General features: G+C 44.7%; 1 protein-coding gene across 11 annotated transcripts in view; it reads right to left on the minus strand.

The window, feature by feature from the left end:
* The window catches only part of Tenm2 (teneurin transmembrane protein 2), a 1,249,953-nt gene that overhangs the window by 282,292 nt on the left and 954,780 nt on the right, over positions 1-12,881 (minus strand). For all 11 annotated transcript variants that reach the window (XM_057774197.1, XM_057774202.1, XM_057774201.1 and 8 more), the window contains one exon: positions 5,773-6,007. In XM_057774197.1, the coding sequence (XP_057630180.1) occupies positions 5,773-6,007 (235 nt within the window). The remainder of the gene's footprint in view (positions 1-5,772; positions 6,008-12,881) is intronic.

Genomic DNA, 12,881 nt, shown 5'->3' on the forward strand with positions numbered 1-12,881 from the left:
AGCTCCTGAGTCAGAACACAAACTCAGCCCTCAGGTTTGCACACGAGTGCTAGCACTCATCGTTGATTCCACCTGGGTGGTCTCCTGCAGGGGTTGGGGAGGGCGCTAAGCAAAGCCACTGGCTTTTCCCTTAACAATGGCTTCCCCCTTAACAATGGTTTCTTTCCATGGAACCTGTAGACCATGACCACATCTTTTTTATTATTATTATTATTGTTGTTGTTATTATTATTTCTCTTGCTTACATTGCCCTGGTGGCTTTTCATTTTGCTTTGGGTGAACATCCCGAATCTTTATCACAGTCCAAAGCCCTGTTCATCATGTCTTTGCCTACTTTTCCTAGCCCGTTTTCTTTCCCTGACACTGTAGTGCTCCCGTCAACTCCCTTCTTCTCCCCCAACCCTGTCTCTTTTCTTCTCTCTTCCTGTCTTCTGATCAGTCCCTCTCATGTGTGTGTGTGTTTAAGTCAGAGAGTAACCTTCAAGAGTCTTTCCTTGTCTCTCTACCTTGTTTTGGGACACGGTTTCCTTCAGCACTGTGTAAAATGGGTTAGCTGGCTCATGAGCATCTGGAGATTAACTTGTTCCTCCCGTTTCCCACAGGCGTGCTGGGATTATAGATGCTTGTTACTATGTCTGACTTGTTGGTAGGTTCTGAGGATCAGGCTCTGTGACGTGTATGGGTAATGCTTTTAACCCCTAAGCCAATCTTCAGAGCCCTAGACCTCTAAGTCTCCCTGATACCCATTTATCATGGGTCTGACTTCTCTCTACCTCTCATGGAACTTGCCACTTTCACTTTTGGAGAGACATTTGTTGGTGCTCTGTTTCATCCTGTTTAGCATTTCTGTAAGGGCAAGGCTTGCTCTGTGTGTGTGTGTGTGTATGTGTGTGTTTGAGCTCTCACTCGCTGACATGTAGTAGGCATCCTCACAGACGTTTCTAGAATGAATAATGAATGACCATCTTGAAAAAGCAACTTGTCAACTTGCTTATAACTTGATGATACGGATGGTTAAAATCAGGATTTCCTGAGTTTCCGCATCTGGGAAGCTTTGCCCTGCTTAGGGATTCTCCTTGGTCACCTGCCACACAGACAGATCTGGAGAAGGCTGTCTCAGCAAAACACAGAGGGAAAGTCGGAGTCTGTCACTGAGATACCGCTACTGTTTTAGACAAGAGAAGCTGACTTCTGACACTTCCCAAGAAGCTGCCGAATAGGAAGATTCCTGACCTCGGCCCTCTCTGCAGAGAAGAATAGACAGGTGATAGGAGATGGCAGGCAGGAAGCCCGGGGGACCTGATTCTATACCCGAGGAAGATGGAGGGTGCTGATTTACTGTACAAGCTGCTCACACTGAAGCCCTCTGTTATGTGCTTAGATTTTGTGGGCTTGGCTCGTGGCATTGGGGGCATGATCCAATTGGTATAATGCTTGCCTATTATGGCTCATACATAAACTGCCTTCAATAGTGGAAATTTACATGCTGTGCTCTAATGGAACTAACATGTACATAGAACCCTCTTTACATGATTTTTCTGTGTTCATTGCCTCATGTGGACAGTTCTTATTTTTTTTGTTGGTGTCTGTGTGTGTGTGTACGTTTGTGTGCGTGTATGTGTGTAATCAAGTAGTTGATGTTGAGTGTCTTTCTCCATTACTCTGTACCTTAATTTTTGGAATAGAGTCCATCACTGAACCTGGAGTTCATGAATATGGCTAGACCAGTTGGCCATTGGGCTCCAGGGATCTGTCTGTCCCTCTGTTTCTCCAGGGACAGAATCACAAGCACATGCTGCCAGGCTTGCCTCCGACATGAACTCAGGTCTTTAGGCTCACATAGTAAACCCTTTACTGATGAACACATCTCTTTCGCCCTGGCTCTGTTTCCCATATCTTATATTTCTATGATTCTGTAATCAGCACTTCCAATTCTGTATGTTGTAAGACAAACTAAAAAACAATCATATGGTTCAATGAAGACTTTGCAGGCCTCTTTAATCCGGGTAGGGACACCAACATACAATGCTGAGAGGCAAGGGCCTGTCCCCACTGGTTTAAAAAAAAAAAAAAAAAAAAAAACCACTGGGATTTGGCTGAGCATCTCTAGGGATGGCAGGATGCCTGTTCATTACCTCCAAAGTGTGGAGCTCGTCCATCACTCCGAGAAGTTGGAATGAATGAGGGGGAGGTCATGGAGCTGCTGGTAAATTTCCATTTTGTGCTCTCAATTAGCGACTACCTCACAATGGGCCTCTGGAACAGCTTGCCTTTAGTTGTTCTTTCTCTAGGACATGATTATCTGAGTCTTCTTTAGTATTGATGAGGTGTGGTGATCTTTGTGGGGCATCACATCCCTACAAAGGACTCCCACACCTGCCATCATACCCCCAAGGGTAAGAAAATGATGCTTCCTAGATCTCACCTTTTCAGCATTTGAATGAATGAGTTCATTTAGCTCTCAGTTGTTAACAACAATATAAAAAAATGGTGGTCATGGGAACAAATGATCCACAATTGGGCTTGGATGTTCTCTATTTTTCTACTTGGTAGACCCTTACTTACCTCTCAAAATGCAGATCTAGTAGCTTTTAAGCTGTCAAACTTTTTTGTGACAATCACTCTGACTTTCACACTTCCATTATCTATTATTATACGTAGTGGACTTTCTGTTCATCTAACCCCTCCTTTGGGTTGTGTGAGACATTAGAGAGGGGTGAGTACAATTTATTCATGACCTATTCGGTATCTAACATTGCTCTTGGGAATTCAGAACCTATCTGATAACAAGGGAGAAAATTAACATTGTTTTAAAAAGAATAAATAGGCTTGTTTCTGTGTAAAATTTCCTTTCCCTTCTGCTTTCCTTTTTTAAGGTTGGGCCAGTGAAACCACCGATACGTTGAAATTATATGTTGTACAGATTCATGTTATTTGTTTAATTTTATTTGTTGTGTATGTGTATGTGTGTGTGTGTGTGCATGCACATTTGTGGACGTGCATGCATTTGTGAGAGGAGGCCAAGTGTTGATGTTGGGTATTTTTCTTAACTGCTCTCCTCCGCCTTAGCTTTTGAGACCTGGGATTGATGCATTATCCGCTGGGCTGACAAGTCAATGGCTGTCAAGGTCTTCCTGCTTCCTCACATCCCACCTCCAGCACTGGGCTTGCAGCTCTGTGCTACTGTGCCTGGCATTTCCCAGGAACATGAGGGATTTCAACTCTGATGCTCATGCTTGTGCAGTAACTGTGCCAACGGAGCCATCTCCCTTGGTGTTAAGAATTGACCTCAGCCTTGCATAAAACAAGATCAGTCTTCATTCACTGAGCTACCCTTCCAGGCCAGAATATCACAGGTTCTTAAAGTACTATGGCTTAATGCTAAGATTTTTATATTCAGTTCCCTGCACATTCAAGTTCTTTGCATTTAGATCTGCGAAGGCTGAAGTTGACTTGATTTCTGGGAGTCTTCCCAGTCCCTGGACAGACATTCTCAGTCTCTGATCTTTGGATCTTGAACACACTGAACAAAGAACATCCAGGGGCTGCTTTCACCTCTCTTTTCTTTTCAGACAGACTTCAAGGTTTTGGAGATCCTGCCTACGGGCAGAGTTCGTCTGTAACTTGCCTTTTCCAAGGACATCACGGGAGACTCCAAATCCTTGGAGAAAATGCTACTTGTGCAAGGGCTCTGGAGAAGTACTCTAGAGAGCGGTGGGCAGGTGCTGAGAGAGCTTACCTCAAGACAGTGGTAAGTGACCCACTGCTTTTGCGGGTCTTTTCGGTCATATGCTCAACAAGGGGATCTTTTCTTATAAGTAGTTCTTGACAAGTCTCCTGGGAAACCAACCAATTTCATCAGTAGCTAGGAGGCATATTTATATGGATCCTTTTGAATTTTTTTTATGTTTTTATGATATGGATGTTTTATGTGCATGATTATCTGCCCGCATTCCACATACATGCCTTTGTATATGTCCTTATAACCAAGGGGAGAGTACTTCCAAGCAGCGGCTGGTGGATCTGGCCCCGTAAATTGGACAATCTAGCACACAAGACACAGGCTTATGATTGTTCACCCAAACAAATATCTCCCACCTTTATTGTGGGGGCATCACGAGGGTGCTACCAGATTCCCTCACAACTTATTGCCACTGGGAAATCAGATCTACTTCAGGAAGGTTCCTTTACATCTAGATTCTGCATCTCTGAAGAAGAAATAATAATCATCCCTTTAGGCCTTGTTGGATGGCTTTCTGACTCCACTAAGATAAAGTTGGAATGTATTAATGCGCATAGAAAAATACATATTCGAGTACACAGGAAATGCACAATAAAAGCTTAATACCAAGGGCAATCAGGCAGTCGCACATCTTTCTCCCCTGTTCTCTCTTATCTCTTTCTACCCAGAAACTATTTCTCGTATATAGTTATCTTGTAACATAAAAAGAGGCTGATCACAAACTCCAGAGTGGCTCATAAACACCAGGAGACAAAAACAGAAAAATTTCATCTAGCTTGGTTGACCAGTAGCCTCTGCCGTAGCTCTTAGGATTGTTGCATTAGTGCAGATGCTAATAACTCTGTATTCTGTATAATCCATGGATAGCACTCTTACGCCTCGACATCTTTTATGCTTTAAAGATTAGGGCTGAAGACATAGATGAAAACCATGAGTTACTTGCCAGAGAATGAAACGGAAGTGTGGTGTGGGCCCAGGAGCCAGGGTGCCCCACCTACGAGTGCTCAAGATCTTGTTCTTTAAACTTGAGAGACACCCTAGATGAGCAACAACTCCAGATGTTACCGCTGTCTCAATTGCTTCCAGCTGTGTGCAGAAAATCCACCAGCCACAACCAGAAACACTGTGGATTATTTGTCTTCTTCAAACCTAAATTATTAAAGTTTAAAACTGGCTTGAGAATGTCCTGTAGAGCTCATACAAATGGGCATGTTGGTGGATCTTTTGGGGAAGCAAACAACTGGAGTGCATAAACCAACAAGGTGTCTGGGGATAGAGCCACAAGGCTCTGGGTATCACAGACCCAATCTTCTCATGGCTTTCCCTGTCTGTTGTCTTGTCTACCACACTGTGTCCCCAGGATCTTCTTTAAGTCTACTGAGGAATGCAGGGTTTTCAGAAGACCAGAAGGGAAAGCAGGTAAGGGACCGAAGCAGAGAAAAACAAAACCGAGCCAGACCTGGGGATAATTTCTGGATTCTCCCTTCCCAATACAAGTACCTCCCCACTTTGCTGTTTGTTTTTTTCCACATCCCTGTTTGCCCCAGAGCCATCAAGCTGTTAGTGTGCACAGGAGGGAGTAAACTGGGCCAGCAGGTTGGATGAAATATAAATTAAAATTAGACTTCTGTCAGTCTGGAATCGGGGATTGTTTTCAAGGTCTCCCCAAACACTTAATTTCAAATGAGTCTTCATTTATTACTTCAAGAAAGGCCAAATGCATAATTTATCAGCCGCATTCAGTCAATATACTCTTATAAGCACGTTTCCCATGAGCCTTTGAGTAAAACTATGTTATGCTAATTCTATTAGTTGGGTACACAAAAGCTGTATAAGAAAGTAAACAAGCATTAAAAGGGACACATGTGAACAAAGAAATACTGATCAACTTACTGTCCAGGGTCAAATTACCAAGGGACAAGGAGGCATTACACTTGTCTCCTTACGCTGACAATGTCTCTTTAACAAGAGCTAAGAGCCACCCAGGGCCAGGTGACTCAGGTGACTTAGAGTAGGGGGAAGGAACTTACCGAGTCTCCAGCGGCACGTTACTATTCAGTACCCAGCTGTCCTGAAGCTGAACGGACTCTGGTGTGGTGGCCAGGTCATTGGGTGCTGGAGCTGGGGCGTGGATTTGGCTCCGCCGATTAGTCAGTGAGTTCCTGTTGAGGGAGTTGGCCGACGAGTGGTGATGGGACAGCGTGTGATTGTGAGGGGGTGGCAGAGGGGGCCTCAGAGTTGACTGGCTGTGGTGGTTCGGAGGGCCTGGAAGAGAGGAAGGAGAAACAGCCATCAGAACCTGCAGACTCCAGTCTCAGGAACTCTGCACCTGTGTGGTGGGGTTTACAGCCAAAGGCCACATGTCCCTAGTGACTGCAAACCACAAACCAGAGGTTACAGGTGGGGCTTCCGAGAACACCCCAGGCTTATCAGTCACAAACAAATACGGTGCTTTGATTTGTATTTATTGATATGCATCAATTAGAGAGCACAGAGGGTCGAGGCTAGAAAAACCAACTGGATAAGGGAAGGATGGTCCCTGGAATTATCTGATAATTACAACGGAAGCGACAATATTCTCAAGGCTGGTTTGGTTTGTGACAAGTTTTTATTCCCTTTCTTGGTAAAAACTTAAAGGCCTAGGTTCTCTGAAACAAAAACGAAACCAATCCAGCTATTCATGTAGAAATGGAAGATACAATAATGGTTGCAAGAGACTGCACAGGAGGGAGGGCACAGAGAGTTACATAGGAAGACCAAGCTTTGGGGTTCTGCTACAATAGTAGAGTCGTTATAATCAACAATAAAGTGTATTTACCTCTACAGGATGGTCTCTTGAATGTTTCATTGAAGAGAAATACAATGTTTCAGGCGGCAGGGATGCTAACTGCCTGGATTTGATCACCACACAGTGTATTGAAACATCACTTCGTACAATTGTTGTGTGTCAATCAGACACAGTTACGGGGCCAGGGAGCTGGCTCAGTGGGTGAAGTGCTTGCTGTGTAAGCATAAGGATCTAGATTTGGATTCCCAGAACACATGTAAAGCCAGACACAATAGTGTCCATCTCCAACCAGAGACTTTCTACCGTGAGATGGGAGGCAGTGGAAAGGGAATTACCGGAAAGTCTCGGGGCAGCGAGCCTAGCATATATAGCATTGACCATCAAAAGACACTGTCTCAAACAAGGTGGATGGGGAGAAGTGATACCAGAGGTATGGAACACACACACACACACACACACACACACACACACACACACACACACACGGTGGGGAGTAACTTTGCATTGAAATCGTGATAGTGACTAGGTAGGAAAGTGGATAGGATTGAACTGGAGTAGTTGGAAGTGTTCTTCAGAGACTCCAGGTCAGTGTTGCTGTGGCTTAAGGCAAACATGTCTCTTAAATGAGTAGGGGACCCTGAAGAGCTGTACTTTTGGATGAAGTTTCCTGGGTTTTTAAGAAGCCAAATAGGTAAATACACGAATAGGTATAAAAACATATACGTGCCTGTATATGTTTTCTTTTTCTTCCTTCCTTCCTTTTTTTTTTTTTTTTTTTTGAGAGTCTGCCAGCTCTCTCTATTAGGTTGAGAGCTCCTTTCCACTATGAAATGACCCCAGGACAGAGTCTGCAGAGGGTTAAGGGAGATGTTTTGAAATCATGATCCTGGCTTCAAATCACATCCCATCTTACAAATACTGAAATCCCCTCTCCTTGCAGGGAAAATGCTCACATGAGATCTCTGTCACTGGAAAGGTCCCTGTGTAAATACCTTTACTCAGGATAACCCTGTCCAGGGTTTTTGTAGCCACCGAGGGCACAATGCGGTATTTTAAACGTAACCAAAGCAAAAGTGGTTTACTCTTGCGATGTAAGCCTATAATTTCCTTTTAATAGATGCTGAAACATGACTTTTAATTCATGTACTTGAGAAAGTCTATTTTTTTTTTTGAAGCCTCCAGTCAATGTTGGCAGCTCACCAGGTGACTGCTGAGCCTTGTCATTTTGGCCCCTGCCAACTTTGAAAATCCCCAGCCCCTGCCGTCCTGGCTCTAAGAAGTTGGCTCAAGTCTTTTAAACAAGCAATTTGACACAAATTTCAACTACTTGTCTTTTTATGTGGCCAGGCTACATCTCCAAAAGGTGTAATCTACACTCTGGGGTTCCTGTGAAGCATTCCGTGGGAAAGACAACATGTCAGGAAAGATACTAGGTTTGGAGCCACCGGCACCGACGGAAACAGAAAAGGGAAGGACAGAAGAAAACTGCTCCTTGAAGTTAGTATCTCTGGGTTGAAATTACTTGGGAATTTTTTTTCCTAATGTTCAAGAAAAAAAAAAAAAAGAGACAACTAAAGCTAAAACCCAGTGGGAAATGCCAAGGTACGGTTGTATAGATTTTAAATCGTGTCCTCTAAATGAACCTGTAATTCACGTTTTACATCAGGCAGCGGTGACACTTTAAATACATCTTTGGTGGAGTTTCATAGCTGTAGCAGGCTATTACATATGCTGGCATTGTTGTCTGACTAGTAATGTATTATTACGTCGCTATTTAGCATTTATCTGTCTCCTATTAGTGGGGAGAGGTGGGAAAGGGGCAAAATGATGTAATAATGGTCTCTCAGAAACACTCTCCAGCCCCTCACACAGGGTTAATGAATTCTCATGCCTTTCTCCCTCCCCTCTCAACTCCCATCCAAGTGGCGTCATTATTCCCCATTACTTAGGCAATTAAGAGACTTGCCTGGGGAAGATGAGGTGCACAGGTGAGAATCCACTCTCCCTGCTCTGAGCCCTAACTTTCTGTCTTCCTCTGCCCCCGGCTCCCACCCCCAGCGCCCTGGACCACACACTCTCTCTGAGTACAAAGAGGCCAAGTGAGGAATGTAATTCCCTGAAAGAGTTCCCAGCCCGTCCTGCTTCCTGTCTGCTCACCCCAGCAGAGCTTGCCTCTTCTAGCTGTGTGGCCTTTGCTTCACTGTCCATCTGTGTTAAGAGTGGGTGGAATTCCTGTGGCTGTGGCTGTGTGTGTGTGTGTGAGGTCTCCAGGGGGTGATGTCTGGGGCAAGGGGAGAATGAGTTTGGCTGCTACATGGTATGATCCAAAGACACTAGGCAATGAGCATCCATATTAATTGGAAGAGAGGTCAAGAGTCTATTCTGTTTACCTGAAAGGAAGGCTTCGAACTTTCTGGAAAAAAAAAAAAAAAAACAGAGAAATAAGAGTAGGGAAAGCTGAAAGAACACTCAGTTCTTCATTCGCTTTACCCTCCTGTGAAGCAATATGTTAGTTCACTGCAAGGAGATTACTGATAAGAATGAAAACAAAAATTATCTGGCACCTCCCTGATGAAAAATTCTTGCTACTGGTGCTCACTTTCACGATGTTGACTGGAGTTGCTCATGTATCTATCTATCAGTGGCCATATTTTCAGCTAGGTGCATATCATCAAAAAATAATAATAATGCACAGAGCGGTTATGCTACTACCAGGGAACACAGAGTGATGAGACAATGGGTGGGATGGGCATTGAGTTGGAGGGCAAGGGAGAACAATCTGGAGAATTAGATTTGAGGGTTGAGCCTACTGCTTTCTAGTTGCAGAAAGCGGAGTATGCTACTCCCTTTTAATCCTCAAATTCTCAGTTTTACTCATGTGCCAAAGGGTGGAACGCAGCAATGATGACCCACTAAGATCACTGTGGATGTGGGAAAGGACAAAGGCATTGAACGTGCTACCTGGTGGCCTGTCAAGCTACAAACTCATGCGTAGAGAACACTTTGGTTCTTTCTGGGTCGCAAGATGATGGGTAAGAGAAACTGAAGCTGAGAAGGAACACATATTTCAAGCAATCCAGACTTCAGCTCTGCTGGTCAATGATTTTAGGTCAGTGACCGACAATGTGAATATTACGAAAATTCAATTGTGTTGTAGTACACTAGACTTCTGAAACAAAACTCAGAATCGAAATGAGCGTGTCTTCTGTTGCAACAACAGGTTAGAGGTGCATGCTGTTAGCGGTTTCTCTAGTGCGCCATCAACCCTAGCGATCATCTAATACAGCAGTGACCTTTACTGTCCCTTGTTTCTGATTCTTCATTCTGTTGTTTTGGTGACTCTCACTTTGACCCGGGCACCTTATGATCGCTGTGGCAAATGTCCCTCTGATGTCTCCAAGGCATCTTCTGTAGTCACCAGTGTTCATCATGGACATTCTGGGATTTGCTGCCTGGGAAGCTTTTCCATTTGCTAAGATTCAAACAATGACTGTCAGCATGCTTTCCTGCTCTCCAGAATACTCAAGCACAGAAGAAGCCCTTCTCTAAAGTGATGGGCAGCTCTGCTCTAGGATGAAACACAAAGGAGGAAACCAGCCTTCTAGAACCATGACGTCCACTCTTAGGTTACATTTTTTTTGGGTTAGCTGGTTGTACATATTATTGATGCCTTATCTAGAACACGGGTGCAAGATTACACAATAACATAATTTAAATATAAATAACTGTATCTGGTGAGTGCTTATAGAGTGATGGCCTGCTGAGTGTGCCCCTCGTGGGCAAAAGGCAAGTGTTACTGAAGCTTTCTGCTGATGAGTTACAAGGCACCTGATGAGCTTAGACTGAGACCCTGGAAGGCCCAGCCTGGGCTACATAGAAAGACTCTGTCTCAAAAGTAGATGTATCACCACCATCATTATCATCATGAACAATGAGAACCAGAAGTTATTTTTAGGTTCTGCATGACCATTCACCATTGGAAAAAGGAACTGTTGAAGTGGATCCTTATCAAGACCTAAAGAAGTTGAATGGCCTAGGAAAACTAAGTGGGTTTTCAGGAACGATGCTTCCCGTATGTGTAAACACTATCGCTGTCTGCTCTGTGGCAGCATAGCCCGGGCTGCTGCAGTTTAGACTTTTCATGGGACACTTGACGTTGGTGGATTGTGACACACACAGCAGCTCTTTGCTTTGCCCTAGATGCTTCTGGGTTGACTGATGAAGAAGAAAGCAGGCCTTCTCTGAGTCCTGGTAGTTCCAGGCTGTCTCTACCGACTGAGGTCTTGGAACATCTGTTCCCTCATTTGTTGACTTTGGCAAAGCTGCCCAAACACATGTGGAGGCAAGCAGCAACCCACACTTCAGATAACATTAAGGAAGAATTTTTTTAAGGCTAGGTAAACTAAGGAAGTAAATGGTTACTGATTGGCTATTGTTACTGTACTCTGCTTATATAAACAGTTGAGGGAGTCAGGCTGGGACGTTTCTTGCCCGGGGAGAGGGTACGGAGGTGTGGGAGGGCAGGGACCAATGAAGACAGCCTTGTCTTGCCTTATAGTAAGTACCAATTTTTCTTGGTGATTAAAAAGGATGATAAAGTGCATGCAAGAAAAAAAAAAAAAAGGGAAGTAGAGGCCTGTCTAAGTGCTGATAGATCGCTCATTCTGGTGCTGACATGCCCACGGTTTGTCTTAAGTGTTGCATCCCCCTCAGACCCTGGCATGATAAATTAACTAAGAACTCTCTGCCTTGTACACATCCACCTCTTCTGAGCATGCTGAATCCTGACAACAACTTGAAGATGCTAGAAGTAGGGACGATCTTGGCAGACTTTGGAGTGTTTGGTGGATGCAAATTGGCACGGGACACTGTTTGTTTTGACCCTGTATGAGAGCCAGGGAAATGAGGGTGAAGATTTCAAAGCCTACGGTTAGGACTAAGAAAGGAGAGTGGACTGAACTGGAAGACAATTGTGCTGGCCGTGGGCCTTGAGTCTACTTGTTCATGTGCTAGATACATGGCTAGCCCCTGAAAAGCTACATTCTGCATTTCCAAGTCTGTGTTTTTATCTGTAGAATGGGCATCATGAGCTTCCCTTTCTTATATGACCATTAAGAAAATTATATGAGATACTGTCAATTGGAGCCTTGGACCAGCAAGATGGTTCAGCAACCAACCGGGATGACCTGAATTCAAGCCCTAGGATCCACATCGTTGAAGGAGAGAATTGATTTCTGAAAGCTGTCCTCTGGCAACCCCCACCCCAATACATGCAATAAAACAAGTAACGTAATCCCATTCTTGGCATTAGCAAGCTACTAATACATATTATGATAAATACATGTGATAGATTTCATATAACCAGTGATACTGACAATGGCAGCAGAAACCACAGAAACTTAGGCTCTCTGGAAAATTAAGAGCACTTCCTGGGACTCTGGCCTCATTGCCTGGCTCTTTGGGCTGGCAGATCTTAGGGGGAGGTACCTAGTGAATTCACAGAGGCAAAACTCCTAAGCCCCAGGCCCTGGTGACTTTAAATACAGCCGGTAAATGAGCAGCCTGTGAGTGTGGCATGGCCCCTGGCTGTGACAGACAGTCCCAAGACTGTAGCTCTGACTTGGGACTTGGAACGATTCATTTCCATATTCAAAACAAGTGTTGCTACTGACAACAAAATGATCACATTGATTGAGATTGCTGTGAATTTAGGCCCCCTTGTGTTGGTGCTGAGCCAGATGCTAGACACACATGATTCCATTGTATGACGTTGTGCTCACTGTTGTAGGGTATATAACACATCATCGCCATGCTACAGATACAGCGAGGGAAGCTCAGAGCAGCTAAGCCATATACCCACAGTCACACAGCTTAGTAAGCGTCACAGAAGGCATCTGATTCCAGGTTTTCTTCCTCTCCCAGGCATGCACAATGGGCCATAAGGCCGGAGCACGTTCACAAGGCAAGGGATTAGACCCCAGCTCTTCTGCTGTGTACCTAGCCATACAGAAGGAACATCTAGCTTGACTCAGCTTGTGTGCATACACGCCTAAATGGCAGTCAAATCTGTGAGACTTTGGAGAGAACCTCCCTCCCCCACCTTCTGCACTGTGTCTCCCTGCAGCTTGTATCAGGAGAAATAGGACAGAACCACCAAGTTGCAGAGCACACTCCTTTTATGCTCTCTCCAACCCCCCCCCCCAGTCCTCCCGCTCTGGGCTCCATTCCTGGCCTGAGTGATGAGCAGCAATTAGGTCTACAGAGGCAGGACCAAGGGCAAGCTCTGTCCTGGCTCGTCCTGCCCTGTTCTGACCCACGGCACTCGGCCAACCCCCTAGGGACAGATGGATG

The sequence above is a fragment of the Chionomys nivalis genome, chromosome 7 (genome assembly GCF_950005125.1).
Source record: "Chionomys nivalis chromosome 7, mChiNiv1.1, whole genome shotgun sequence".
Lineage (NCBI taxonomy): Eukaryota > Metazoa > Chordata > Mammalia > Rodentia > Cricetidae > Chionomys > Chionomys nivalis.